The sequence below is a fragment of the Hippoglossus hippoglossus genome, chromosome 6 (genome assembly GCF_009819705.1).
Source record: "Hippoglossus hippoglossus isolate fHipHip1 chromosome 6, fHipHip1.pri, whole genome shotgun sequence".
In the NCBI taxonomy this organism is placed as follows: Eukaryota; Metazoa; Chordata; class Actinopteri; order Pleuronectiformes; family Pleuronectidae; genus Hippoglossus; species Hippoglossus hippoglossus.
Window position 1 is genome coordinate 2,997,804 of NC_047156.1, and position 26,475 is coordinate 3,024,278.

Genomic DNA, 26,475 nt, shown 5'->3' on the forward strand with positions numbered 1-26,475 from the left:
AGCAAAAGAGAGATAAAGAAATATGATGTTTTTCCTGAGTTAGTCGATTTGGGGCTTTTCTCTCAATCACAGTCTTCACGTACACTTTCTGTCACTTTTTCCTCCCCTCTCTTCTGTCCGTCGTCCACATTCACGCTCTCCATCTATCACTTCCTTCTCCCTCTCTCTCTCTCTCCGTCTCTGAGGGAAACCAGGAGAGTGCACGAGTGTGTGTGTGTGTGTGTGTGTGTGTGTGTGTGTGTTTCCATTTGTGCTATGATGTTGGCAAATGTCTAGAAATCAGAAAAAGCAGCTGGTGTTTAAGATAAAAAATAAGTTTCTAAATATATACGATTTTGACAAAGATCCACAGCTAAACCTGGAAAATGAAACCTGACACCACAACAATGAAAAAGACAAAGATGCGCACGTTTGCATTGTGTGTCTGTTTATGTGTGTGTATTGTGTGTCCCTCACTTTCTCTATGGCTGAATATGACAAAGTGGTGACTGGCGATCCGGTGGCGTCGTGGCAGGTCGGTGCAGTGAGAGCGCAGCAGTGACAGGTTTGGATTTAGTTATTAAAAAACAGAGAGGCCTTACAACTGAAGAGGTAATTGTCGTGCAGACTGGACGAGACACACACACACACACACAGAAGCAGAAGTAAATTGCGTTGATGGCTGAATTTTGAAAAAGGGCCGATATGTGTGATCGTGTGCAGGGACGGATTAGTTGTGGGAGTCTTCCGACGTGGATCTTCCTCCCCGGTGGGGGAAGCTGCGGCTGCAGAGGCTGAACTAGCGTCAGGGTGGATTGTAGCATGTGAGCTGGTTACTAAAGAAGGTGGGGGACAAGTCCTGTGGCCCTTCACAAGAGCCGGGTCTGCGTTAGAACTTCTCATCGGGGATGACTGTGTTGAAGGGGTGGTCCCAGAACGTGGAGGTGATTCCAAAACCTGGAGGAAAAATAAAGGGTTTATTAGATACGTTCTTTCTTCTATCCACTAATTCCAGAAATCTGTGTGTGTCTGTGTTCGATTTCCAGTGCTCACCTGCCCTCTGGTGTTCAAAGTGGTGCTTGACGTGGTACGCCTTCAGGCCGTACATGTACGAGCCTCTCTTCGGCGAGCCGTAGTGAAGGTAGTAGTGGATCATGTCGTACACCACGTAGCCGCAGAGTCCTCCGACGAACACGGACGTCCCGAGGATCTCTGGGAGCGTGTGCTGCAGGAGGACGTAGAAACTTCCCACCATCAAGGAGGCCAGGCCGGGGGGGAAGACCAGCCGAGAGCCGTCAAACGGAGACTGTGGGGAGAGGAACAGTGTGTCGAGCACAGAGAGGAAGGAATCAAGAAGCTTTCCTCGTCCAGCATTCACACAAATCAGACAAATAAAAGAAAAAACGGAAATAACCAATATAAACATAAGAGAAGACACTTCCTTATTGTTAAAACATGTAAGGTCCTGTTGGATTTATCTTTTTATCATCAAATATGACCATTTCTATTTGACATTTCAAACACTTTGATTTTACAGAATAAAAAAATGCAAATTTGTATGCAGAAAATGTTTATTCTGACTAATACAGGTTCTATATATTTGGGTTTTCTTTTCATTTATAGTTATTTATGATAAACTTTATGCTTAAACTGTAAAATATCAAACCTTTGTCATTAGGGCTCAATAACAACATCTTAGGAATCATTGACATTTTCTTAAACATATTACTCGGCTAATTTATCAGTATTTTTATTCTATATATTGTTCTGTAATGCTGATAGTTGCTGAGGTAAAAGTTTTGATGTTTTTAAATGTTTAAAATGTGACATGTGACATGTGACATAGTGAAAGAGTTAGAAAACTTTCACTGTGTGCGAAAAAGGAAATCCGCTGTTTATTACCTGCAATATGAGATGAATTATTAACAGGTGTTTTGTGCCACAAAGCAGAACATAATAAAACACACGTGTGTTTTATTAGCAGGTTTTATGATCGGCAGCGTGTTTGTACCTTGTGGTGCTGTCCGTGCAGGAGGAAGTGTAACGTGATGAGGTAGTAGTTATGGGCCGGCGGTTTCATGTGAAACACAAAGCGATGGATGCAGTACTCGATGAATGACCACATGAACCAGCCCATCAAAAAGAGCAGCGGGAAAATGGACTTATGGATCGAGAGAGAGACGTCTTCACACACACACACACACACACAGACACACAACAACTGGAGGTGAACATGATGCAAACAAAGTACATTGTGTTGTACGTCGGTGAGAGTATGTGAACGAGTAAATGAAGAGTCTTGTATATTGTGTATTGTAATATAAACATGCATGTTGTGGGGCATCGGTGTGTGTGTTACCTGAAGTGAGGACTATCCGTGTGGTGCCCTGTGCCAGGGTTGTGTAGCAGTACCAACTGAGATAAAACACAATAGGGAGCCACACCACTGGTACCCAATACCTGTGGACAGAAAACAGACCGACTCTTTACACAACACAACACAACACAACACAACAGTCTCAGTCTCCATCCTCTGATTTAAAATCTTTACTGCCTCCTTTAACAGAAGGAATCTGAGATGTAAGAGGAGCAGACGCCTCAGATGTGATGAGACAGAAGAGACAGGCAGCCCTGGTTTGTTTATCTCATGCATGTGCACAGGTGATGTAACAAACTAATCCACTGATCTAGAGGAGGAGGAGGCAACAGCTCAAGTTGTGCTGCAAAGCATCAACAGAGACGAGGAGGAGGAAGAGTTGCTCGTATTCGTGGATGAAAACAATGCTTGAGGTAAAAATCAGCGTTGAAAATTATTCACAAGGAAAGAAATGCACATTTAATGGACCTTGAGTATATAATCTTTCCTCATCTTGTCATATTCTCATCGGTATATTTAAATATTCCCCGTCTTACCAGGACGTCTTGGTGCCGGCCTCCAGTAAGGGGTTTCCAAACAGTCTGATTGGTCGGTCGACTGGCTGGTGAACCCAGGCGTCATATTTCTCTCCGAGGTGGCCCACCTGCCAGGCCAGGGGCTTCCTCCAGTCCACCAAGTCCTGTGGAGAAACACAGCAGGAGAGATCTGTAAGAAGTGTTTATATCCAGGTGATAATCTGAGGGAGGACGCACAGAGGAAGAGAGCAGGAGTCTCCAGGAGGCGGCAGCAGAGAGTTAAGAAACAGTTGACCTGCTCAGGGACTGGTCAGACCAGGAAGTGACTGCATGTTGTGTGTGTTTGTGTGTGTGTGTGTGTGTCTACGTGTGACTCTGCAGGTTTACTTGAGAAGCTGCCAGCGCTGAATCTGTTGTTCCGAGTCCAAAGACCAGAAACCTTTACGATCTTTTTTACGGGCTCCTCACACTCGATGCTCCACGTGAGAAGAGAAACTTTGCCGCGAGGGTCAACTCTGAACATGCAGCCCAGTCGTGTGTCTGATCTGTGGTCGTCAGACACGACACTCGTCACTTTGGTCAACATCTCATCTCCATTTCTTCAGAAGCACCTAACTGACGCTGATTATTACCTCAGATTTCCATAAAGCTTAGAAGGGATGGAACATGGGGCCCAGAAATAACAGCATTAACTGAACAGGACTTTATTTCTTCAACATTGTAAGACGGGACATTATCAGACGTTTTCACAAGTTTCTCAGAGAATAAATTATGGATCTTGACGAATGGAATCATTCATATTTAGACGACTCGTATCTATGAGTGTTTGGTGCAGCTTGACTGAATTTATTGGACTGTTGGCAGATGTGAGCTGCACTGAGTGACGTTAGAGTTCGGTAAGAGATGATTGTTGCCCAGGTGACGGCGTCTCCCCGCTTATGATGCCCCGCTGAGGATACTGGTATCAGGCACGGACTGACACAGTCACAGAACAGGTCCCCGCCCAGCTGATAACGTGTTTATCACACACACACACTGATTTAGCCACAAAGACCAGTAGAGACGCTGGTTTCTCTAAATCCTGCAGCACAATAAGTAGATTTTATGTGTTTAAATGAATTCAGTCACCTCAGGGTCACATCACCTCAGGGTGATTAACCAAAGAGCACGCCGCCGTGTGAGTCATGACACTGATTTCCATCTTTATTACAACGTCATTAAAACTCTTCAGTCGGCTTTGGTGCTGACAGGGACAAGAAAAACTGGAGCAACACTCCAGTAGAAGCTCATAACTCCACCAAGGCCGAACCACCATACACAGGATTCTTACAAGAAGAAGAAGTGAAGTGGTCTGATAACCTGAATGAGTCATTTGTCAAAGAACATTGTTAAAGACGGTGGATCCTCTCCTTCATCTGCATCCACAACCAAATGATAATCGGTTCTTCCCAGGCCCCTTCACCAAGTTTGTTAAAAATCAGTTCTGAGGTAGTTTATCAGATTTCAAACATCTTCCTCTGTACGTGTGCAACCTGTGGAGTACAATATGATGTGAAGTGAATCCATCTGTCTGATTTGACTTTGCATGTATTGTTAACAAAATACATTTTCATGTAAAGTGGAATACTTACACCCCGAGGTGTCGTGTGGTGGTGGAGCAGTAAAGACAAACTGTGAATGATGCGTCTGAATAAAGGTTTGATGTCTGCACAATCACAGTCATAAGAATAAAAGAGTGTTGCAACAACAGCTAAACGCACAAGTACAATCCACCGGCAGCTGTCGTGTGAAAACAGAGAAGTGAAACTCCCTCTCACATGGTTTGTTACACTTTCACCTGCACTGAACTTAAGACACAAGTTCGACGGCGTAAACATTACCGTCACTTCACAGACGAATATCACACAGATCGTAGCTCTAAACTCTAACATGTCAAACTAATATCAAAAATAGATCAATTCCACCCGAGCAAAAATAAACTAAAGAAAACACAAAAGAAGAGAAACATTGTGGAAGCTGCTGTTAAATAAATCACAATCACACCGACGTCGGCTGATCAGACTTTTAAAAGTCAGTGAATCGTCAGCCTGATGTTTCTTACCCCCAATTCTGATCATAACAACAAAGACACGCTGCTGGTTTCTGGGTCTGAAATTACCAGGTGACAAAAGACACAAGAAACTGGGTCATGTGCATTCCTGCGATGACACACACCCCCACACACACACACACACACACACCCACACACACCCACACACACACACGCAGGTGAGTATCTAAAAACAGCCTCAGCACAGTCTGTCCACACTAAATGGACCGTGACAGTGACACATTAAACTTTATAAAATAAAGGTTTAACAGAACAATGAGGTTTCGTCACATGAAGCAACACGTTAAACACCCCCCCCCCCCCCCCCCCCCCACCCCCCCACCCCACGTTAGAGAATAATAACAAAATATCGAGATACTTTCGTTGATCAATTTCTATCCTCCACCCTTTACAAATCAAATTATACCAGTTTACAGCTTATTATTATCATTATTACTTTAGTTTCGAGACTAAATCCCGTGTAATTTGCTCATGGGTTTGGTCACTGAGATCCAACCACAGTGCAGAACCGTGTGGTCGGATCAATACACTGACGTCTGGCTGGCAGAGCAAACTAGAAGGACTGGTTGACTCTGTTCTTCACACGGAGCTGTGGCCCGGTACGAAGACACAAGTGCAGCTTGAGGGAGAAACGTGAATTTGCTCGATCACGTGAGTCTGATTGAAATTAATTTTGGGGGATTTTGAGACACAGGAAACTCACATTCTTTGTGACTGTTGATGTTGTGCATTGGTTCAGTGTTAAGGTCAAAGGATCAGATGTGCACGTGAAGGTGAACGTCATTATTATAACATGTCTGTGTATTTGTGCAGGTTGCTTTGTGCAGCAGTGTGAGAACTTCGGAGCGAACTAAAAAACAACAAGGACATTTTAGGAGGTGAACGACCTGTCGAACGTTCACTCTTCATCTACCCACATTACACACAAACACACAAACACACACTCTGTCTTTCTGGAGTTGTGAGGGAACCCATTGATATCACACAGTCCACAGATGTGAGAGCCAGACAAAATGTCGTCATAATTTTTGCGCAGCACACGTGTGTTTTTTTGAGCTGGAAACTAAATAATATCACATTTATACCCACATTTTTAATAGAATCTACATTTAGGGGTTGAAGAAAATAGTGTTTTGCCTCATTAAGACCGGTCTTTGGTACAAGTACACACAGTTTGGTCCACGCAAAGAGATACTGGCATGTAGAAGTACACACTATCCTTGTCATCACATACCAGTTAACGCCAAACACACGGGCCAACGCACCTTATCCAGGTCTACAGGGCTGCAGCGGTTGTATGCGCCGCTCTGATCCTCCTCCTCCTCCTCTTCTTCATCTTCGTCTTCTTTCTTGTCCGTCGTCTTTTCTGCCTTCGTTCCTTCTGTCTGCTCGGCGGCGTTTCTCCTTTCTCTCAGGGTCTGAAGAAAACAAGATGAAAACGGACACGGTGAACAAACAGAAAAGGATTACATTACATTACATTTTATTATATTACATATTAGTGTGTTTTTAGGTCCAATATGATGATGAGCTACGTCAAAGTTAAAAAATAATTGTCTGGTCATATAAGAAAGGTTGTGCTAACAAGACACAATATATTAGGGACAGTAAACTTTGTTTGTCAAGGCTATGATATATTCTGGTTGAGAGGAAATTCCCTTTTCCTCAAACTATCATTTACAAAAGATAAACGTGTGTGTGTGTGTGTGTGTGTGTGTGTGTGTGTGTGTGTGTGTGTGTGTGTGTGTGTATGTGTGTTTGTGTCTCAGTCCATTATTTACAGGATTTGAACACGACCGCGTTCAACAACCGACCGATCACTGACATGTTTGGTTTCATTAAAGTGATTCTGACTTTAACATGTAAATTAATACTATTGAAGCTGTGTTGTATGTGTTAATAAAAGTGAAGAATTTCACTGTTACTGAGGTGAATTTTTCTATTTCTTCAAGTTCTATTCAAGTTTGAATATGAAGTTTTCATCTCACGTTCGAATGCATTTCTGAAAATCCAATAAAAAGTCATGCACTAGGTCTGTGACTTTTTATTTGCGTGCACACACTGAGGAGAAGTATTACACTGTTTGTAAAGTGCAGCAATTTACATAAACCATGAAGTGAAGTCAAGTTTATTTAACACATTCAAAACGGAGTTGAGCAAAGTGTTGAACAATAAAAACATGAAAAGAAGGAAAAGAATAGAAGCAAATAATAAAATAGGAATAAAAAGAGAATAAAACCAAATTAAACCAAGCAAACTGGCTGCAAACGCACCGTCACGTTTATTTCTCGACCAATAAACAGCGAGGATCACAGACCTGGGGCAAAGGAGCAGAGAAGCTCAGCGGTGTTTCTGGCAGCTGGGACATTGAACTTGCCTCGAGAGCACATATCTCCAACGAGGCTCATCGTGCTTATTTATCCTGATCCGCTCCAAATTCTAGTTTGATGAGTTCTCCCTCGAGTCCCACCTTCTCCACAATATGATTACAATTGGTTCAGTAGTTTTTGAAAAATAAAAACAGATAAAACAGATATCCAGCTGCTGTAACAGGCTTCATTCAGAGCCTCCTCTCCGTTCCATAAACAGCAAATCGTGGAGGAGTTTCTCTAACGTTATCTGGATCCCCATAAAGTCAGTGTTATAAAAGACGTGATGCAGCTGCTCATCTTTTCAGTCTGCAACCGGCTGTAAGATCCCGTCCGTCAAGTCAAATATTTATCAGCTGGCTTCAGACACAGCTACACATGGAATTAATGTAACACACGCACACACACACACACACACGCACACACAGGTCCCTTATGGTTTGTTACTAACATCACCGTGGCAATTCTACACCTCCAGAGGCAACGCTACACCCCCCCCCATTATCATTGTGCTAAAACAAAACATAGGAGCCACTCATCTGTAAAGAATGTGATGCAACTCTGACGTCTGGTAATGATCTTTTATTACCACGAGACCACAAGAACTTTGTCCAGTATATGTAAGAATAAAAATTATACAAAAACCACTACAGACAATAATACTAATTATAATGCCAACAATTATCATGAGCTCATTATCTGTTATAGCCTCGAGTTAGACCAATCAGCAAGCTCACCCTCAGATGGCCCCGCCCATCCGCCCTGAATCTGCTCGGACCAATCACCAACATTTATCTGCAATGAGTCGGGTTTGATTGATCAATTTTAAGGCCTTGCATCCAAAAACCTTTCAGAATTATCGACCTGGTAAGTTCCCTCTCGACCGTTGTGAGTTCTACCTGTTTGAAACCAACATTAGAAGGTAAACACTGTTTTTTAAACCTGAATAACCCCCCCCCCCCCAAAACCACTGATCAACATCACAAACGCACCTAAAACCAAGGCGCTCATTGGCTGTCTCGCCAAATTAGCGTGATCACCAGGGTGGCTCCGCCCCATCGCTGCCGATCGGAGCCAATTAAAACCTGTGTCGACTGCGGAGGCATCTGAGTCTGATTATATCTGACTTCTACTTTCATGAAGCGCTTCAGTAAAAACAATAATCACACACGTGTTACTGAAGTTAAAACCAGTATCAGTTTAGTGTTGCTGTGGATGATACTGGACGTCTTGTCACACACACACACACACACACACACACACACACACACACACACACACACACACACACAGAGAGAGCAGACACACCCTCTGAATCAACAGCAGCTCGGCCTACGTGAGCCTGTGAGTAACGTGTGATGGTGATGTTTTAAGTTTCTGGAGCGATCAATGAAACCTGCAGGTGCGTTCAGGGAGGAGCGGCTTGCGTCCGGAGTGAGAACCTCCCCCCCGGGTGGAGAGAGGAGGAGCCTGTTGAAAACAAGGTGATCCTGAATCCTGTTTGGAAACAGCTCTGACAGCTTCACTGTGTTTCTGGAGGATTACAGAGTTTGTTTAGGCCAAAAGGAAAAACTTCTGTGAAAATACTGTAAACTCACTGTCGACATTCTGCACCACAGCAACGTGGTCACGTCTAAAGGCTGCACTTATTGTTTTTGAAGTAGAACTCGACCAATTTATCAGTTGGCCGCTAAAAATCGTCTGATATGAGCCTTTCACAGAAATATCAGTATCAGCGTTTATGTTTTCCCACATTAAAACTTTTATTTTACACCTAACATAAAGAAAATTATGCTTATTTTCAAATATACTGTATATTGGTATCTTAATTAATACCAAGTAATTCTTAAGTAATTCTTAATATATATATTTGGATGTTTTCCTTTCATTTTGTTATTTATGATAAAGTTTATAGTTAAGCTGTAAAATATCCATTATTTTAAACGTATACATTTGCCGACATCATTGTATTGTTAAATCTTTAAACCCTTATATCGTTATCAGTGTTGTAATTAGTATTTAAAATCCGTCTGTAGTTGTTTTTCAGTGTTTTACATAGAACAGCAGGCTTTTGTGTACACGTGTTGTATTTTGACTTTGTTAAAACTAACGCAATTCTGTGAACTATTGCATTTTATGGCAAGAAATTTATGAAATCGAGTGCTGCTGTGAATAGAGAGTAAAATTATTTCTAAATTAATTTCAAAACAGCTATGAAACATAAACACATAAATTAGTGTCATATAGAGTTTTACTGTTAAAATCTTATAGAAATAAAGGATGTGACATAATCCACAGTAGAAATCAACATCTTCTCAGATTCACCATGGCAACCGCCCTGGTTACACAGCTTCACAGCCAATGAGCCGATATCTGCCCAACATTTCAATCTACTGACACACGCTTCACGTTCAATGACTGACAAAGACAGCTGATGCTAATCCCAACGATTCTGCCTCTTCAAATATGTGCAAACTTCAACAAACAACTTTCCAGTCAGGTTCCCCCCCCCACACACACACACACATACACATGCACCTTTCTTTAGCATAAAAAACTCACAAAGACAATGTGTTGCGCAGCGGGGACAGAGCTTTGCTCTCCAGGGAGCTGACAATGGAAACAAAGAGGTAAATAGGATCTGCAATCATCCCGGCTCACGAAGACCCGTCACGACAGCACGACGGAAAAACACCACTATTAGTTTGCATCAGTCACGATCCAGATCAGGTTGTAGGTTATTCACTGAAGAAGAAGAAGAAGAACAAAGCTGATCCCCGAGTGGTTCATGTTCCTTCTGGTTTGTCAACATGACGTGACAATCATCTGTGGCCGCGCAGGAACATAAGTCATTTCATGTTATATTTCAGAGGTGAGTCCAACGCTCAGGTTATCAGTAATTAATATTACCCACAACCCAATTAGAGCTTTCTTACACATGCTTTTAACACTAATTGGAAAAGCAATCAGTGAAATTACAGCAGTGATGTGAAGATGAAGATGAAGGCGTGAGCCGGTTCAGAGAGAAAGATCTGAGAAATGATTATTCAGATTTAATACAACTGAAGAAACAAGAAGGACGTCAACCTGTTGAAGATACTTTATGTGAATCTGACGTTTTGTATGTGTCCCTCAAATCTAAAGAAGCGTTAGAGGGACACGACACGACCGGCGCTCTGAAGCAGCCGCGGCTGAGATTCACCAACGCAGGTGACTTCGTCCATTACGACAACAGCGACACCTGATTCTCCAGTCGAACTTCCAAACCTGAAGAGATAAGACAACTTCCCTGGAAGACACAGGGGGGACGGGCTGATTAAATGGAGCCAGAAGTACAGAGCTGCAGGAGCGATAACGAGGGTTAATGAGTGTAGACATGGAGGAACTGGAGAGGAATATTACAGGAGTGAGAAAGACGAGTGACACAGTGACGGCAGAGTAAAGAGAGAAGGAGCCACAAGAGGTTTTCCTTCACATTACGAGTTCGGCAGAGGAAGAGGAAGAGGAAGGTGTGTGAGTGCATGAAGCTGATGAGGAGGATTTCAGTGGTTGGATCTGTCACTCGACCAGACTGAGAGTATCGCTTGTGATCTAGTGTGTTTGTGTGTTTATTTATGAACTACATATTTCAGTGATACACGTTAACAATATTTTACAACCAGTTACAGTGGAAAGGTCATAATGCAAAAGGCATAAACCTGCTGATAAGACTCTCTGGAGTGTTTTGTGCAGAGAACATCACTGTGTTGTCGGATGGTGGTGGAAACATTTATTCATATTCACGTGACTTGAGTCTCGGCCAGGAAAACTTTTATTTTATAGAATAAATCCTGCAGAAAAGATGTGCATTTGTTAAATTTAATGTAAAAATAACCTTCAATGTTCAATTTGTTTGCTTGTATTTGTGCTAGTTGTCTATAACAGTGAAGTAATAAGGGAAGAGAATGTGTCGGCAGGTTCGGAGAAGAGCGAAACCGAAAAACTAAACAAATCAGCTGAGTTTACAAGAAAACATGTGTTAATAAAGTCTAAAAATGGAAAAGTGAAAGCAGAACTTCGAAATGTGGGTCATTCCCCGATGATCTGCTGATTCTGTGTAGGAGGGTCATTCAGAACATTACAGACACAGTCAGCACTGACATTCTGTCAGTTGACAATCTTGTGACAGCAAAGTGGGAACTGCACACACACTGAAAAATGAAACCGAAGCATCACGCTGATGAAAACAAGTTAAAGTCGTACATTAAAAGTCTTATTTAGATAAAAAAAAGAACAAGTTGTGCAGTAGAAAGAAAGAATAATTAGTTGTTGCCCTAATTAGAAATGAGGGGATTTATAATCGATGATCTAACCAGCGTCTTACGAGGTTTTCTATTATCCATTAAACTGCAGCTGCCTTCAGTTGTTATCACCATGTGACCAAGAACATGAGGAAGAGCTTCGACCTTTGATCGCCAGAATAAAAGACCCATCGTATCAAACACAAATCTGGGACTGAGCCGAACAGGACGACTGAGAAACCAACGAGGAACAAAGTCACGAGTAAACTATGAGAGTTTGTGTTTGTTGACGCAGATAGAAAATGAACAACACATATTTAAGTTAAAAACTTATAAAATCTAATAAATGTATTGTGAGTTTAACACAAACCACGTTATTCAGAGCCGGAGCAATTTAATGTTTGGCCGTTAAAAAAAAGAGGAATCGTCTGTTATGAGCCTTTCACGAATATATCGGTACCTGTGAAATACATAGTTGGTGGGAATTGTGTTTTCTTTGTATTTATAGTTATATATCGTATAAGTTTATGGATGTACTGTAAAATATCAAGCGTCAACTACATGTCTTTATTATAAGGCTTTGGTAACGACATCTTAGAAATCATAGAGTCAGCTCTAAATCATAAAGTAATTACCTTATGTTGGTGTTAAATGATTATGATTTCTATTAGATCTGGTTAAAGGAAACACTGTGGTTGTTCCTGAGTTTTAAAAGAAGGATTAAAAGTTAAAGTTGAAAGAAGAAGGAAGTATAAGATGCATTGGTGGATATTTCTCTTCATATGGCTCCTGACATCTAAACACCGATGTCGTAACTCAGGTGAGGCGTTGCCAGGGCAACAGATCAACAGTATCCAAGGGACGTGAGGACTTTTAGGTGTCACACACCCCCCCCCCCCCCCCCCCACACACCTCCACAGCCCTTTTCCTCTCTGACTCACACTTCTCTCCGTCCTAGTCTCCTCCAGCTCCGACTCTTTTTTTCGACGTTATGTGCAGAGAACATCACTGTGTTGACGTCATGTTCTGGTTGGTAGGTAAACACTGGAGGCGGGAGGCGGGAGCTCAGGAGTTACCTGTTGGCCTTCATGTGTGTTTCTGTCGATCCAGGAATGTGTACACTCCTCGGGCCGGAGCCGAGACAATGGACGCTGCTGTTGACATTACTCTCACTTCACGTTCGGCTCATTGTCACGTTGAGAATGACTCCAATGTCCTGCGTTGCACTGAAGAGGGTAAAGACCCATTCATTATTCTAGGGCTGGGTCGTATCGGCAAATATGTTAATAAGATAACAATTTTCTTATCAGTCAATATCAATAATTATCACAATACAATTATTATATCACGTTATTAGCTTAAAGGCAGATTTTTTGCTCTATTCGAGTGAAGGTTGTGGCTTTAAACTCTTCTTTATAGACAGAGGACGACAAACAGTTTGGAAACAGCAAAACATTTTACAACTCCGAGGTGGAACTGCGGTGAGTTTTCACACCTGAGAGTCTGAAACAAGTGTTTTATATGTTAGTTTTGGTTTCACATTGTAATTTAGGAAGAGGTTTGAATGAGTGTACGACCTTTTCGTGATCACCTTCGTCGACTGCGTCTACTTATACTTGATATTGGGCGAATATGTGGAGACAGACAACCATTCACACTCACTACAACGTTTAGAAATCACGACGAAATGAAAACGCATCAGATTGAGGAGACGATTCAGAGATGCTAAAGGACGGCAGGGTAACGGAATTACTTCACCACACAAGAGGCCACTGTCCCTGCAGGACAGTAAAAATACAAGAATGAGAGACAAAAAACAAAGGAGATGGTGAGAGGAGGGCGGCAGCGTGCCCTGGTACCATCACAACACACAAACCACAGAGGAGGAGGAGGAGGAGGAGGAGGAGGAGGAGGAGGGCAGAGGAGTTAAATAAATGTTGTGAAGGAGAAGAAAACAACATTTTTGGTTGTGATCCCTTTCAGAGATTTGAATGTCACTCAGAAGAGCTCAGACCTCCACCAAGGTCCAACAGTCCCCTTATGAAACCAGATTTACAGTCACTAGATCCAGATTTGTATTTGGATCTGAACTGAACGGCAAACACTCAGATAATCATTCTCTGAGAAATCAACAAAAATGTCAAAAAAACGCCCTCAGATTAAATCCTGCTTTCTGCCTTTTAAGTGGTATTTTAATTCTTCCGTAACACAGATATCGTAGACGACCGTTTCGCCGTGTGTCGAGTTTCACAGCATCACTTTAAAATCCCATCTGGGTAAATGGGTGAACAGGGAAACATCTTGACAGTGGGGCTTACCCTGTAACACACACACTACACACTACACACACACTACACACTACACACACACACACACACACAGATTCCAGTTTCTCTGCATATTTGCAGATGTTTACCGGAGTATCAGGTTGAGTTGAGCGGTTACAGTACAATTGATGATAGCATATTTCAACATGTGTCAGCAATTTTAATTATTATAAAGCTCCTTGTGCCCAATTTACAAAAGAAAAAAACCCCAGCTTATTTAATCAAACTATTTACCGTTTGGAGGAATCCTGTTTGAGGAGCGAGGAGTCGCTTCACCTGCTAAGTTCCTCACTGAGGTATTGTTGTTACCTCTGATTTAATATCTCTATCCCTGCACGTTAAAGCTCCTGCATGAGGAAGTGAATCTTTCTTTCTGTAAAAACTCCTCTTCTTTTGTCAAGTGAGGACAAAACCACCTCACAGGAGGATTGTGAATCCATTATTCTTTCTGAACAATGACCTGCATCTGTTCAAAACCTTTTATAAGTATTGGAACTGGTCACACATTTGTATTTTCTCATTTTTCATTTTACTCCCAAAACCATATGGGATATAAATTTAGGAGCAGTTGAATTATTAATTCCACTTGCACAATGAAGTCTTCAGGAGGTGTGTGTGTGTGTGTGTGTGTGTGTGTGTGTGTGTGTGTGTGTGTGTGTGTGTTTCCATCATTGCTCTTTATGGCTGGGGATAGTGCTTTGGACAAAGGGTGGAGGAACGGTGTGTGGGGCAAAGGTTGAGTTGGGCTGCCACTGTGCAAGCAGGCTTGGTCACGGCTGGTTTGTGCAGTTGAGATTGACAATGACGACCGCAGCACATAGGTTGAACCGCTGCGGTCGTTCAACTCTTCCCTGAAATCAAACAATCGTAATCATTTTGAAAAGAAAAACACACCTCACAGGGAGACACTAATTGTGGCCCAGTCTCAAACTCTACGCCCTCCCGAAGGCAACATTTCCACTTCTACTGCCACTAAATTGTTGCCAGAATTTTGCATTCTGCATTTTCCAATTAATTGCCAGTCTCTATAACATTGTATGATTCCTGCTGGGTTTGTTAAACATAGACCAGGACATGAAAGCAGCGGCAGGTGAGCCTGGAGCTAGGAAAGCTTTCCTAACCCTCCGGACCTCCGGTGACACAGCAGATGATCAGGGTCAGTCCACCTGTGGAGCTGGTTTATTACCAAGCTCCTGATATGACAGTTTTGTAAGAATGACACAAGCAACTCCCAGAGCACAACATGCAGAACGTTCAGTCTTATATATGCACCAAGTGTTGCATATGCGTTCACTGTGACGGGGTCAGGTGCTGCAAACAATCTGTGGTAATCAGTTTCACTAGTTTCAGGTTTCTTATTCGCTGCTCTTCTTTCACGTCGGGTCGGTCTGACAGAAATACACTTCATTATAAATAAGAAAATACACTTTGTTTTCATATATAATGCAAACAGCTTTTATTGCATTGTTTATATCCTTAAAGTAAAAGCTTTCATATTGATGCAAAAGCTCATAAAGGATGATTTTCATCAGCCAACCAGTTGACGTGATTTTAAATTGAGACTTTAATATGTGGCGTTACTGAACTTTCATATAATTATATTTTTCCTACCGATGCATATCCGCAAAAAGAAACGTCCCAATACTGATGTGTCTGTGAAAGGCTCATATCGGCTGAAGTCTATTGTCAAACCAATAAATTGATTGAGCTCTAGTTTAAAAAATGTTTTAACATAAACCACAAGTGTCAGTGGTTTAATTAAAAATGAACAATTATTTAAATTAAACAAGTATTATATAATTATACTCCTGCTAAATTATACTCGTGTATTGCAACCTGGCACAAACCTGGTTTTGTAAGGACTGTGCGTGTGTGTGTGTGTGTGCGTGTGTGTGTGTGTGTGTGTTTGTGTGTGATTGTGAGGGTGTGTCAGCATGAATACATGTGGAAACAGCTGGGTTAAAGTTCAGTAACACTGTGGAGAGCTCAATAATGCCCGTGAGGCCGTGAGCTCTGGATACTGTCGCTCACGTGTTGCCCCGGCGACCAGCGACTGACTCACGTCTGTTGATCTCAATGCAATTATTTGACTAATTAATCAAATAAAACCACATCTGAAAATATTAAGAGGGCTTCATCAACCAGAGGAGAACCAATCAGTCTTATCAGCTCTTATTTAACACTGACGGCCACACACACACACACACACACACACACACACACACACACACACACACACACACACACACACACACACACACACACACACACACACACACACACACACACACACACACACACACACACACACACACAAGGTTGTGATTTATTACACAATCATACGTCTGTCGTGCAGATTTGATAACGATGACACTGGTGTCAGCAGGAACGTCACATGACGGTTTGTAAAGGTTGAACCCTCTCGTGCTTCACACTGAGACGAGGGGAAGATAGAAACACACACATCCCTCCTCTCCCTTTCTTTAGATATCAGCCACGGACATAATCATATCTGTACCTGGTTTTTATTTTAGTTGCTGTTCAGTAACAAATATCTATAATGATCAGGATAAATGTCAGATTATTGTTTTTATTATCTAAAGGGGATCAATTAGGTGTTATACCTCTTCACTGTGCTTACAGAAGGTATAAATAAGAATTATAACGATACTGGATCCTTGTTATATTGCTATTGATTGATGATAATTATATTCATTAATTATTGATTCTTATATTTCCCAGCCCTACTGTGAACTATATCAGAGCATGGATTATTTAGTCTGTGTTTAAAATGAGCAACAAACTGTCCGTCTCTCCCAAATAAAAGCAAACATGGTTTCAGCTCGGTGTTCGTCTGCTTTTCCCTGGCCTGACAGGTTGGTAATGGCTGATCTAGCTGGCAAAGTTCATGTGCAAACATTTCTGTCGTCCCTCTCTGGTGCAGAGTAAATGACAGACTGTAAACAACAGTCCAAAGAAGACAGACAAGACGACACAACAAATCCACGTGGTGTCACAGGGGTGCTGCTCTTTGACTGCCAGTGCTTTTCAATCTAATGCTGCACCGATCTGAAATCAGGAGAAGCGAGTCCAAGCAGACAGAACTGCTCCACAACAGACGTAACCACAGGATACGTCCACATTGATATGTTTTAAAATGCATCACTTCTGCGACTGTATGTTCACACCTGGCGTCCACATTGCTCCGGAGTTTTCAAGATCCTTAAAACGGACACATCTGGAAACACTGACGGCCCCTTTTTCTGTTTGAAAACGCTAGGGTCGTGTTTTAATCTGGACGAGCACAAACAGAGGCTTCTGGGAAACAATGATCGTTGTCTGTCCAATCAAAACATCCCTGGTCTTACTGTGCTTCATCATTTCTTTTCAATTAGGCAACGAAGAGCAGACCATCTGCTCCGGCACGTGAACGACCAGCGAATGGTCATGTGATATGGGTTTTCAGGCACGTTCTAATCCCTGTGGACGTAGCTGAAGGAATCAGGCTGGAAAAGATGGTTGAGGGAGATGAATGTGTGTGTGTGTGTGTGTGTGTGTGTGTGTGTGTGTGTGTGTGTGTGTGTGTGTACAACAAGATATCCTTCATCTCCCTCAACCTAAAAGAACCAGTCAAACCTGAATGACCAGGACTCAGGATTAAACCCTGTATCTCTCTCTCTCTCTGGGATATCAGTGTGTGTGTGTGTGTGTGTGTGTGTGTGTGTGTGTGTGTGTGTGTGTGTGTGTGTGTGTGTGTGTACGCAGGAATCAGAGGCTTCTTGTAACTACCCAGTTTGTGCCGAAGGTGTCTTGTTACCATACAGACAGTAACTAGCGAGCTCAGCACCATATAAACAACCACCCTCGTAAAGCTGCTGTATTCTGACGTCAGGCCACAGGGATTTTTTTTTTTAATCTAATAAATCATCTACAACACACACGAGTCTGTGGAAAGGTCAGCAGTAGTTGTTTCAAAACACGTCGTCATTGAAACACATCATCATATATTTGCTATATTCAGCCATAATTAACAGAGAAATCAAAATGTCTCTGACTCTCTACGTCTCCACAGTATGAACAGTGAAGGTGATGAACATTGAAGACACGCCTCTACCAGTGTTTACATTGTAGGACTAACTTTACTCCACTAATTGTATTATAATCCAGCTGTATGAACGGACACTGCGCAGTCTGATCAAACAGTGTAACGTGTAAGGGAGGCTTGTATTGTGCGTGATGCCTGTGTGTGTGTGTGTGTGTGTGTGTGTGTGTGTGTGTGTGTGTGTGTGTGTGTGTGTGTGTGTGTGTGTGTGTGTGTGGAGTCGTGCACGTGTGTGGGCAGTGCACTGTTTCAGGAGACAAGTGGCATCGCTGCTGATTCAAATGCAAATTGTGTTCAATTAAACGCTGCCAATATAAAAGAGATTAAAACATGTTAAGTGTTCACGTTCTTTCATATACTACATTTAAAAAGATAAAGCTTTATTTAGTGTATTTCCACAGATATATTTCCACCTGTGGTATGTACGAGCCCAAAGGTCGCTCTCACATGTAACAGATTCCCGAGTGACAGGTGAACAGACTAAAGGTTGAAAGACATGTTCTTGCACGAGAGAGATAACTGTGTTACATGTCATTTGTGGGAATGAGCGCAACTGAAACTGTGAGGACGGTAAAAACGTTACGGACCATAGTGAGTAAGTGAGTAAGTGGCATACAGGTGTAAAATGCAGCAACAGAGCAAACCATCAACTTTCACGTGTCATTATGAGAAGTGTAAACTGTGGTGGGACAAATTAGAATATGGTGGGATGCCGCAGTCTGGAGAATTAATGGGAAACGCCGGCTTTACATAAAGACGTCAGCCAGAGTCTGACCAGCGGGTCGGTCCAACTGTATGTAAAACCTCCACATGGAAACACTGTCCCTGTCCTGCGAGCACCACGACACCACGACTGAACTCCTTCAGGCTCCCATCACCTACGTGCCCTCCTCCCTCCTCTGGGTGTGTCTGAGAACCTCGTCTGTTACTCATCACACCTTCCAAACGTTTGTTTTTCTGCATTAACACACCTCAAAGTGTGTGTGTGTGTCTGTGTGTTACTGTGTGTGTTTGTTTCCCCCTGGGCTTTGAGCCAAACTGTCTACACTGTATACACTCGGCCCCACCGAGACCCACCTGCCCTGAGGATCCCCTCTCCGTCATTATGTAAATGTCCAGAGGCATAATGGAATAAAGACGGGCTGAAGCCATTCTGAAGCAAAGAGCCAGAAACCAGACATCCACATCTCGAATCACTTTACACGATGATGGAACTGCAATAACCAATCATCTGCACCATAACGTGCAAATATCTGCATTGATGAGAAAATGACACACAAAGACAAAAAACGAAAAAACTAATTTTAAAGTCGGATGAGCGATATGACTTCAAATCACGACCACGATCTTTTCAAACTTTTACCTCGAGTACAAATTGGCCAACACTATTTTAAAGGCATGACGGAAGTAGCATTAAATGAGTGTTAACATCATTAAGAACGTCCTAAACATATTGAACATGCTAAAGTTCAGATGATTGAATTTTAGACTTTTTTAGACCTTGAGTATTACCCATGTAAATCACACTCTTATTATTTGATTTAAAGTTAGTGAGGCCAAGCTGTATATTTTGTTTATATCATCTTCCAACTCAATGTGTCACGATCAAGCGATCATCACACCTTCAGTCAAATTTAAGTTTGTTCATTCAGCTCAAAATGGAACTTGACTTACACCATCTTTCATGATTAGTTTTAGTTTAACACTATTTTATTTTCTATTTAGTTTGGTAAATGAGAACTTACAATCAAAATGTAATGAAAGTAAATGTAGCAGTTAAAGCCTAACCCTATGTCATAATATTTGGGGAAAGTAAGTTAACACCTCAGGACTCCAAACAAACGAAGACAGAAAAGAGCAGCGTCATCGCCCTGGAGACCTTTGGCCAAATCAATTGCACCTTTCCAGCTTATGTTCGTCTCCATCCACCCCGACTGTCCATCCTCTCGCTTCTCTTCACCTCACCCTCTCTTTTCCAGGTGTTACCGTGGCGATGGGGGGGGGGGGGGGGGGGGGGGGCACCTTAGGCCTGCACCTGAGCACTAATTGCCGTGTCGGCAGTCTCCATGGTAGCAAAGATAAACAATATGCTGGGTAATGCATCACCACGGTGACGGACTCCGAACGGCTCTTCAGGCAGTTACACTGAGCAGCAGAATTATGGAGAAACAGAGGAGCTGAGAGATAACGAGCAAAAAAAAAGACCAGGGACTGTGTTAAAAAAATAACGTAATCATCAATTTGCTTTACTGGGATTTGCTATTATTAAATGAAAGTCTATGTTAAGCGTCTATGTTAAGCTGTCAGTGACGGAGTCTTTAATAAATAACCACTTCGCCAAAAACAGCAAATAAAGACAAAAGTTAAAAGAACCCTGAAGCTGTTTATGCAGAGTTCATTGATATTGGACGTATCTTGGTCCAAATCGCACCAAGTTCAACACCGCGCCTCCTCGGGCTCTTAACAACACACATGACGAGTGTGAAGCTGATAAGATCAAATGTTCTCGAAGGTTTACATTACGATTTCTGGAGTTATCAGATAAATGTTAATAACGTCGTCCTCGCTGCCTCCACAGCCCCCGCAACCATCTCCTCCTCTTTCCTGAGCCCTCTGATGAAGGACAATCACGTCATTGAGAAGAGAGACATCCATGCATGAGTCTGCATTCCAGCCCTCCGACCCCCCCCCCCCCCTCCTCCTCCTTCACATCAACACCCACCATCATGACCTCCACGCTCCACTCCAAACTACTCTATCACATTCTGTTTTAAACCAGGACAAAGACACTGGAGAGCACACCTCCAGTCTCCTTAGCACCTTAGCACCGCACGTGCCTATTGTTTTTTCTGTATATATTGTTGTTTTATGTCCGATTTGTATCGGACAAGGCAATTTCCTGTATATGTAAATATACTTGGCAATAAAAAGAATTCTGATTCTGATTCTGATTATGAAACCATATATAAATTCCCTAAATCCAGATTCTTTATTTGGATCTCTACCAAATTGCACACACTCCTAAATATCGTCCCCTAAACAAGCCCGTTTGTTTTTATTCATCAAGATCCATGAATTATTCTCCAAGAAACTCTGAATGGTTCTTTCCTGGCCCACATTGCATCCTTTCACCAAGTTTCCTGGAAATCCGCTGCACAGTTTTTGCGTAATCCTGCTGACAGACACAAAAACATAATCTCCTCGACGTCTTAACTGCTCCAATTTATTCAATTCCATTAAACGGTCTGCTCCAGATATTCCCAAATCTGCTGAGCCCCTCCACACTATCTCTGTTGTCCGTTCATTCATTCCACTCACAAGCTCACAAATGTGTAATTCCCTTCACTTAACAATAAGTGTACTATCTTCTCAAGTTCACGACTGTGCAGCTACATTGTCCTCGAGCATATGTTTAACTGCGTCGGCTGTTTGCTCTGTCGAAATCGTTTTACATTCCAGGTTCCTACGAGAGACAAACAGATCCCGTGAAACTGAGAAAATGGGACGCTCGTGTTCAGCGGGGTATTCCCACATCCCGTGCACAGGTGGATGGAGAGCGTCGTGAGATAGAAACTCAGCGCAAACAAAAGGTTCAGCCACGATTGACACAGTGATTGAGGGGATAAGCAGTTTTCTGCTTTACTAAGTCAACAATGAAAAATGTATGTCCAAACCCTATCTTTGCTTTACACTGGTGACCCATGGATCGCTGCTGGGGGGGGGGGGGGGGGGGGGGGGTTACATGTGAGTTTCTACTGTAGGATCAATGTTGCCTCAACATCATAAATATCTCTGGTACTGTCAGGGAGATAAACTGTATTTCACTCATTTCTTTTATCTGGATTTGGAAAACGCCTGGAGTTGCTTCTCTTAACCCAAAAGAAAGAAGACAATACTGGAAGTTAAACTTCTACGTTCAGCAGAGCAAGAACAATGTGGATGGAATAGTCACATATAACCAAAACATACAAAAGAGGAATGATTAACTTCAATCATTAGTTAAAGTTGCTTTCTATTTGACCTTCATGGTTCCACCCCCTCTGTTTGATTATAAACCTGCTCTCTCACACACAGACACACAACACGACTGTCTCTCCCGCTTCCTCCTGCTGCGGGTTCAGATCCTGCCTTATGTGATCACTGCTGCTTCCAAATGAAAATCAATAATGACCACAACTTTACATTTGGGCTGTCGGCTTCCCTGTTTTGTATATTTCAGACTTGTGCAGGATTTATCACAATATGTAGAGTTGAATTATACATTTCTATTCCCTTTTGGACTTCAACCTGCTGATAACTGGCTCGTCCCCTGAGATACAGAACAGTGCGGACTGTGTCTCCTGCGGCGTGTTAGGGATTTAATCCTGTGGGTGACGGGTCTTCCCTTAACGAATGAGACAAGGTGCTACAAGGCACCTACTGCCTTGAAAATAACAAATTAGCTTTTAATCATCTGAAAGTTAAATCACTTTACAGATGAAAAGTTCTGCTTTGTTACAGGATCTGATTAAAGTCACATTACGGCTTTAAAACATAGGATATGAGCGTGTTGTGGCCCCTTTGGTTTGTTCGAGCAACAAACAGCAACAGGAGCTCAGGTTATAACACAATACGACACTATGACATATAACCATCAGTCAAATCTTCAGTATCAGAGTAACTGAAAGTAAAATAAATCTCCTTAAAAGACTAAATCCTTAAATGACACTGTGTAAACTGTTCACTTTAAAAAGACTCAGATTAGTTCCAGCTTCTTAAATGTAAATATTTGCTGGTTTTCTATGTTAAGCTAAGTACTAAATCAATAAGTCCATGGTTTTTAACTGATCACCAGAGAAACTGATGACGTCAACTATGACTTCAGGAAATTATAACTAAATTAATATTATTGTAATTATGAGCAATTTTCACTTTTTTCTGACACTGTATCGTCCTCAATCATCTATATATCATAATCTACAACAGAAATGATATTAGTCACATCATAAAAGACACAGCGACAGGGAACTAAACGGAAACGCTGCTCGTTCACGTTGAATCTGGTGATGTCATGCGTCGCCAAACTGCATTATGGTTGCGTTGCTTCGCTTTGCTTGTGTCGCGTGTGGTGGTAGAAATTTAGAAAAGGTGAACTTTTCAAAAGGCAGTTCACCCTAACCCTAACCCCAGCTGTGAACTTGGAGAGTGTTCATCCGGTGGTGGAGATTGGACAACCAGGCCAGCACCGAGCGTCGGGCACGCCCACCGCCAAGCGCTAAGGCAACAGTCACAAACTGTGCGGAGGTCAGAGACACGTGTGGGCAGCAAAACGACTAAAACACATCTGGATTGATAAATTAGTGACGCTACAACAAAGTTTACAACAATATTGATCAATGAGTTTCCCTCAATGACTCAGAGATGAGATCGTTGCCTCAAGCTTAAAACTGTGACGTCTCCAAGTCCCAGTGCTGCTCCATGATGGACGATGATCAAATGAGTGAGTTATTATATAATGTTTATATATTAATAATGAGTCATATAAATAAATAAAAGAACCTCCACGGGCAGAGTTAAATGATTTCTCCCGCGTAGTCGAACTTTCCTTTGGATCCAATCCAAGCAGAAACCCGATTCCCTTTGAAGTCTCGGTGTTGCTGAAAGTTAACCCTCTGGTATTCGGTTGCTTAGTGAAAACGCCACTTGATTCCATCTGTGGTTAAAGAACAAAACGGGGGTTTGGTTTGACGTTCGCAGTTTGACCGAGGCGTCTCCGTGACGGCAGAAAGACAGGAGGGAAATCAAATTTAGTGTTGTTCATTGCAGCCGAACCTGCAGGTTGAGTAACGTTTCATTTACAACTGGAATGTCCCGGTGACTGAAAAAAAAAAATCAATGGATGGGGAAGTTGATATCACGAACTGTTTCCTGACGGGAACTCCAGAATATCTACATATTCATATACATAAAAACAGGACATTTATGTTTGTGTGTCGGCCCTTATCGGTAAAAGCTCTCGAATCTCGTGATTTATCCAATTTGACAACTTTCGTCTACGTGTTTTGGCACCGTGCAATTTGCATGGACTCACTCGGATTGCATCATATTACATTGTACTTTGGGGGGGCCTGCAGGAAAACGTCCAGAGCAACTGACTCAGACTTTTGTGTTCTCACATTCAGCCCCTCCAGAGAATGTCTAGATGTCACACATCACAGTTTGACCGACGGTTTCCTCCGAACACCCTGAGCTGACACTGACGACGCTGCTGAGTCACATCAGAACAAGCTGCGGCTGGAATAGAAAAGAAAAATTGTGTCTTTAGTTTCGTTTTACAGTCGTTAACCTGACGAGAGCAGCTAAAAGAGACGGACCACAAACAAACATCTCAAGCTGTGAAGAGCTTGTGTGACAACGTGTGTGAGAATGTGCTGCATTGTCACACTACGTTTACACCACTAACAGCATCACACACACACACACACACACACACACACACACACACACACACACACACACACACACACACACACACACACACACACACACACACACACACACACACACACACACACACACACACCATCCAGCCCATGCAAACACACAAGTGTGTCTCTAGCAGCTGACAAACATTTTAAAAACTCCAGAGAAGATAAAGAAAAAGCGATAACTCGAGAGCTTTCCTCCGCCGAGGCTCAACATTTAAATTCTATAGATTCTGATTCTTATTCTGATACGCACCAAGTTGTGCACGACCATCGACACCGACATCCTGAAGAAGTCTGATGTTTTTCATCGCAATCCACGATTTATTCCCTAAAAAAAAAACCCGGCAATGTTGACAAAAGTGATAGAAAAATTCTTGGATCTGCACCAAAATTGTATGAACTCTTTCTTGGCCCGCGACCCACCTGACCACCGAGTTCCGTGATAATCCGCTCAGGTGTTTACGTGTAATCTTGTTCACAAACACACAAACTGATTCCCTGGTGGTATAAATAAAAAATACCTTTTGCTACTGCGACTGTGTCGTGTGTGGAGGAGGCAGGAGAAAACACACACACTCACATGAGAATGGGGCCAACCATGTAAATGTCAACGTTGTCGGAAGAGATTTATGCAAACTCTTTGGGTTTGTCTCTCATCGCAGACACACAGACACACACACAGACACACACACACACAGACGACGCACTCAAGGGGTTAAATTGGGTGTGGATTCATCCGACAACAAGAAGAGGAGACTTTTGCTCAAATTTCCACTTTGTAGACTTTTCCACGTTGACTCCGGGACAAGATAAACCAGTTTTCTGTCTCTTGTCTCAAACACACAGACACACACACACACACACACACACACACACACAGACACACACACACAGACACACTTTTTGAATCATTCACAACACCGAGCCCCCTCCTCACACACCCACCCCATCACCTGTGCTCCTCCACCTCCACTCTGTGAGTGTCTTTTTCCACTCACTCCTCTCTCCCTCCCCTATAATCAATACTGACCTGGAGGAGGAGGAGGAGGAGGAGGAGGAGGAGGAGGAAAGCAGGGAGAGTCCCTGTCCTGCAGAAAACGCCCAGTAAAGTCAAGTGAGAGACACAATTATTCACTCTGCCAAATGTCCCAGTCGGTTTTCCACCTGTTTTAAAAACCACTAAGTGTGTGTATCTGGTTCCACAACGTGCAGCCAACACTTCACAACCTGTTTACCCCAAAACACTCCACTACAGGAAACCTCCCGCCCAGCGAGGGGAGATATGTGACTCCTCAGGGGACAGATGTCACTCCACCTCCCTGAGACAGATGTTGAGGACAGACACGTGTCATTTGAAACCAGGGAAGCGGAGAAAGTGGGTTTGATTCAGAGATAAAAGTTTGAAATGAGATAATCTGTGTTGTTTTGGAAATAAAGGAGCTTTGAGGTGTCTCCTCCCCGGGGGGTCATGGGGGTCAGGGGGGGTTAGCTAGCCGCGGGTCCGCCACCCACCTGCGCCTCGTCGCCGCCGCAGCTCCGGTCCAGCTCCCCGATGTAGTACTGCTCCATCCACCGCCGGGCGTTCTCCGAGTGCCGGTGCGGGGGTCCTTCCATCTCCCGGCTCACGTCGTGGCCCGAGCGGCGGAGGAGCAGCGCCTCGCCGCCCGGGTGCATCCGCAGGAAGGCGGTCACGTCGTACACCCGGGTCCCCAGCAGCACCCAGCAGGAGTCCTTGGTGCGGTGCCGGGACACCTCCCTCTCCGTGAAGCAGCGCGGGGACGGAGACATCCTGACAGCCGAGAACAAGTGGTGTGAGGGAGGGGAGCAGAGAGAGCAGAGAGAGACAGACACCTCCAGGGAGGACCGACGACTTCACGACCGGTCAGAGAGTCACACTCCGCCGTTTGCACCCGGAGGCTGCGGAGCCTCCTGCGGAGCTCCGTGGCGAC

General features: G+C 43.0%; 1 protein-coding gene across 1 annotated transcript; it reads right to left on the bottom strand.

Annotated features, from left to right (window-relative positions):
• fa2h (fatty acid 2-hydroxylase) lies at positions 1–26,475 on the bottom strand. Its single transcript, XM_034587564.1, has 7 exons — positions 26,039–26,475; positions 6,247–6,399; positions 2,893–3,035; positions 2,339–2,439; positions 1,991–2,163; positions 1,033–1,285; positions 1–936 (listed from the first exon to the last, which is right to left on the bottom strand). Exons 1-7 carry the CDS (start codon positions 26,312–26,314, stop codon positions 869–871), a joined length of 1,167 nt encoding a protein of 388 aa, XP_034443455.1. The 5' UTR covers positions 26,315–26,475; the 3' UTR covers positions 1–868.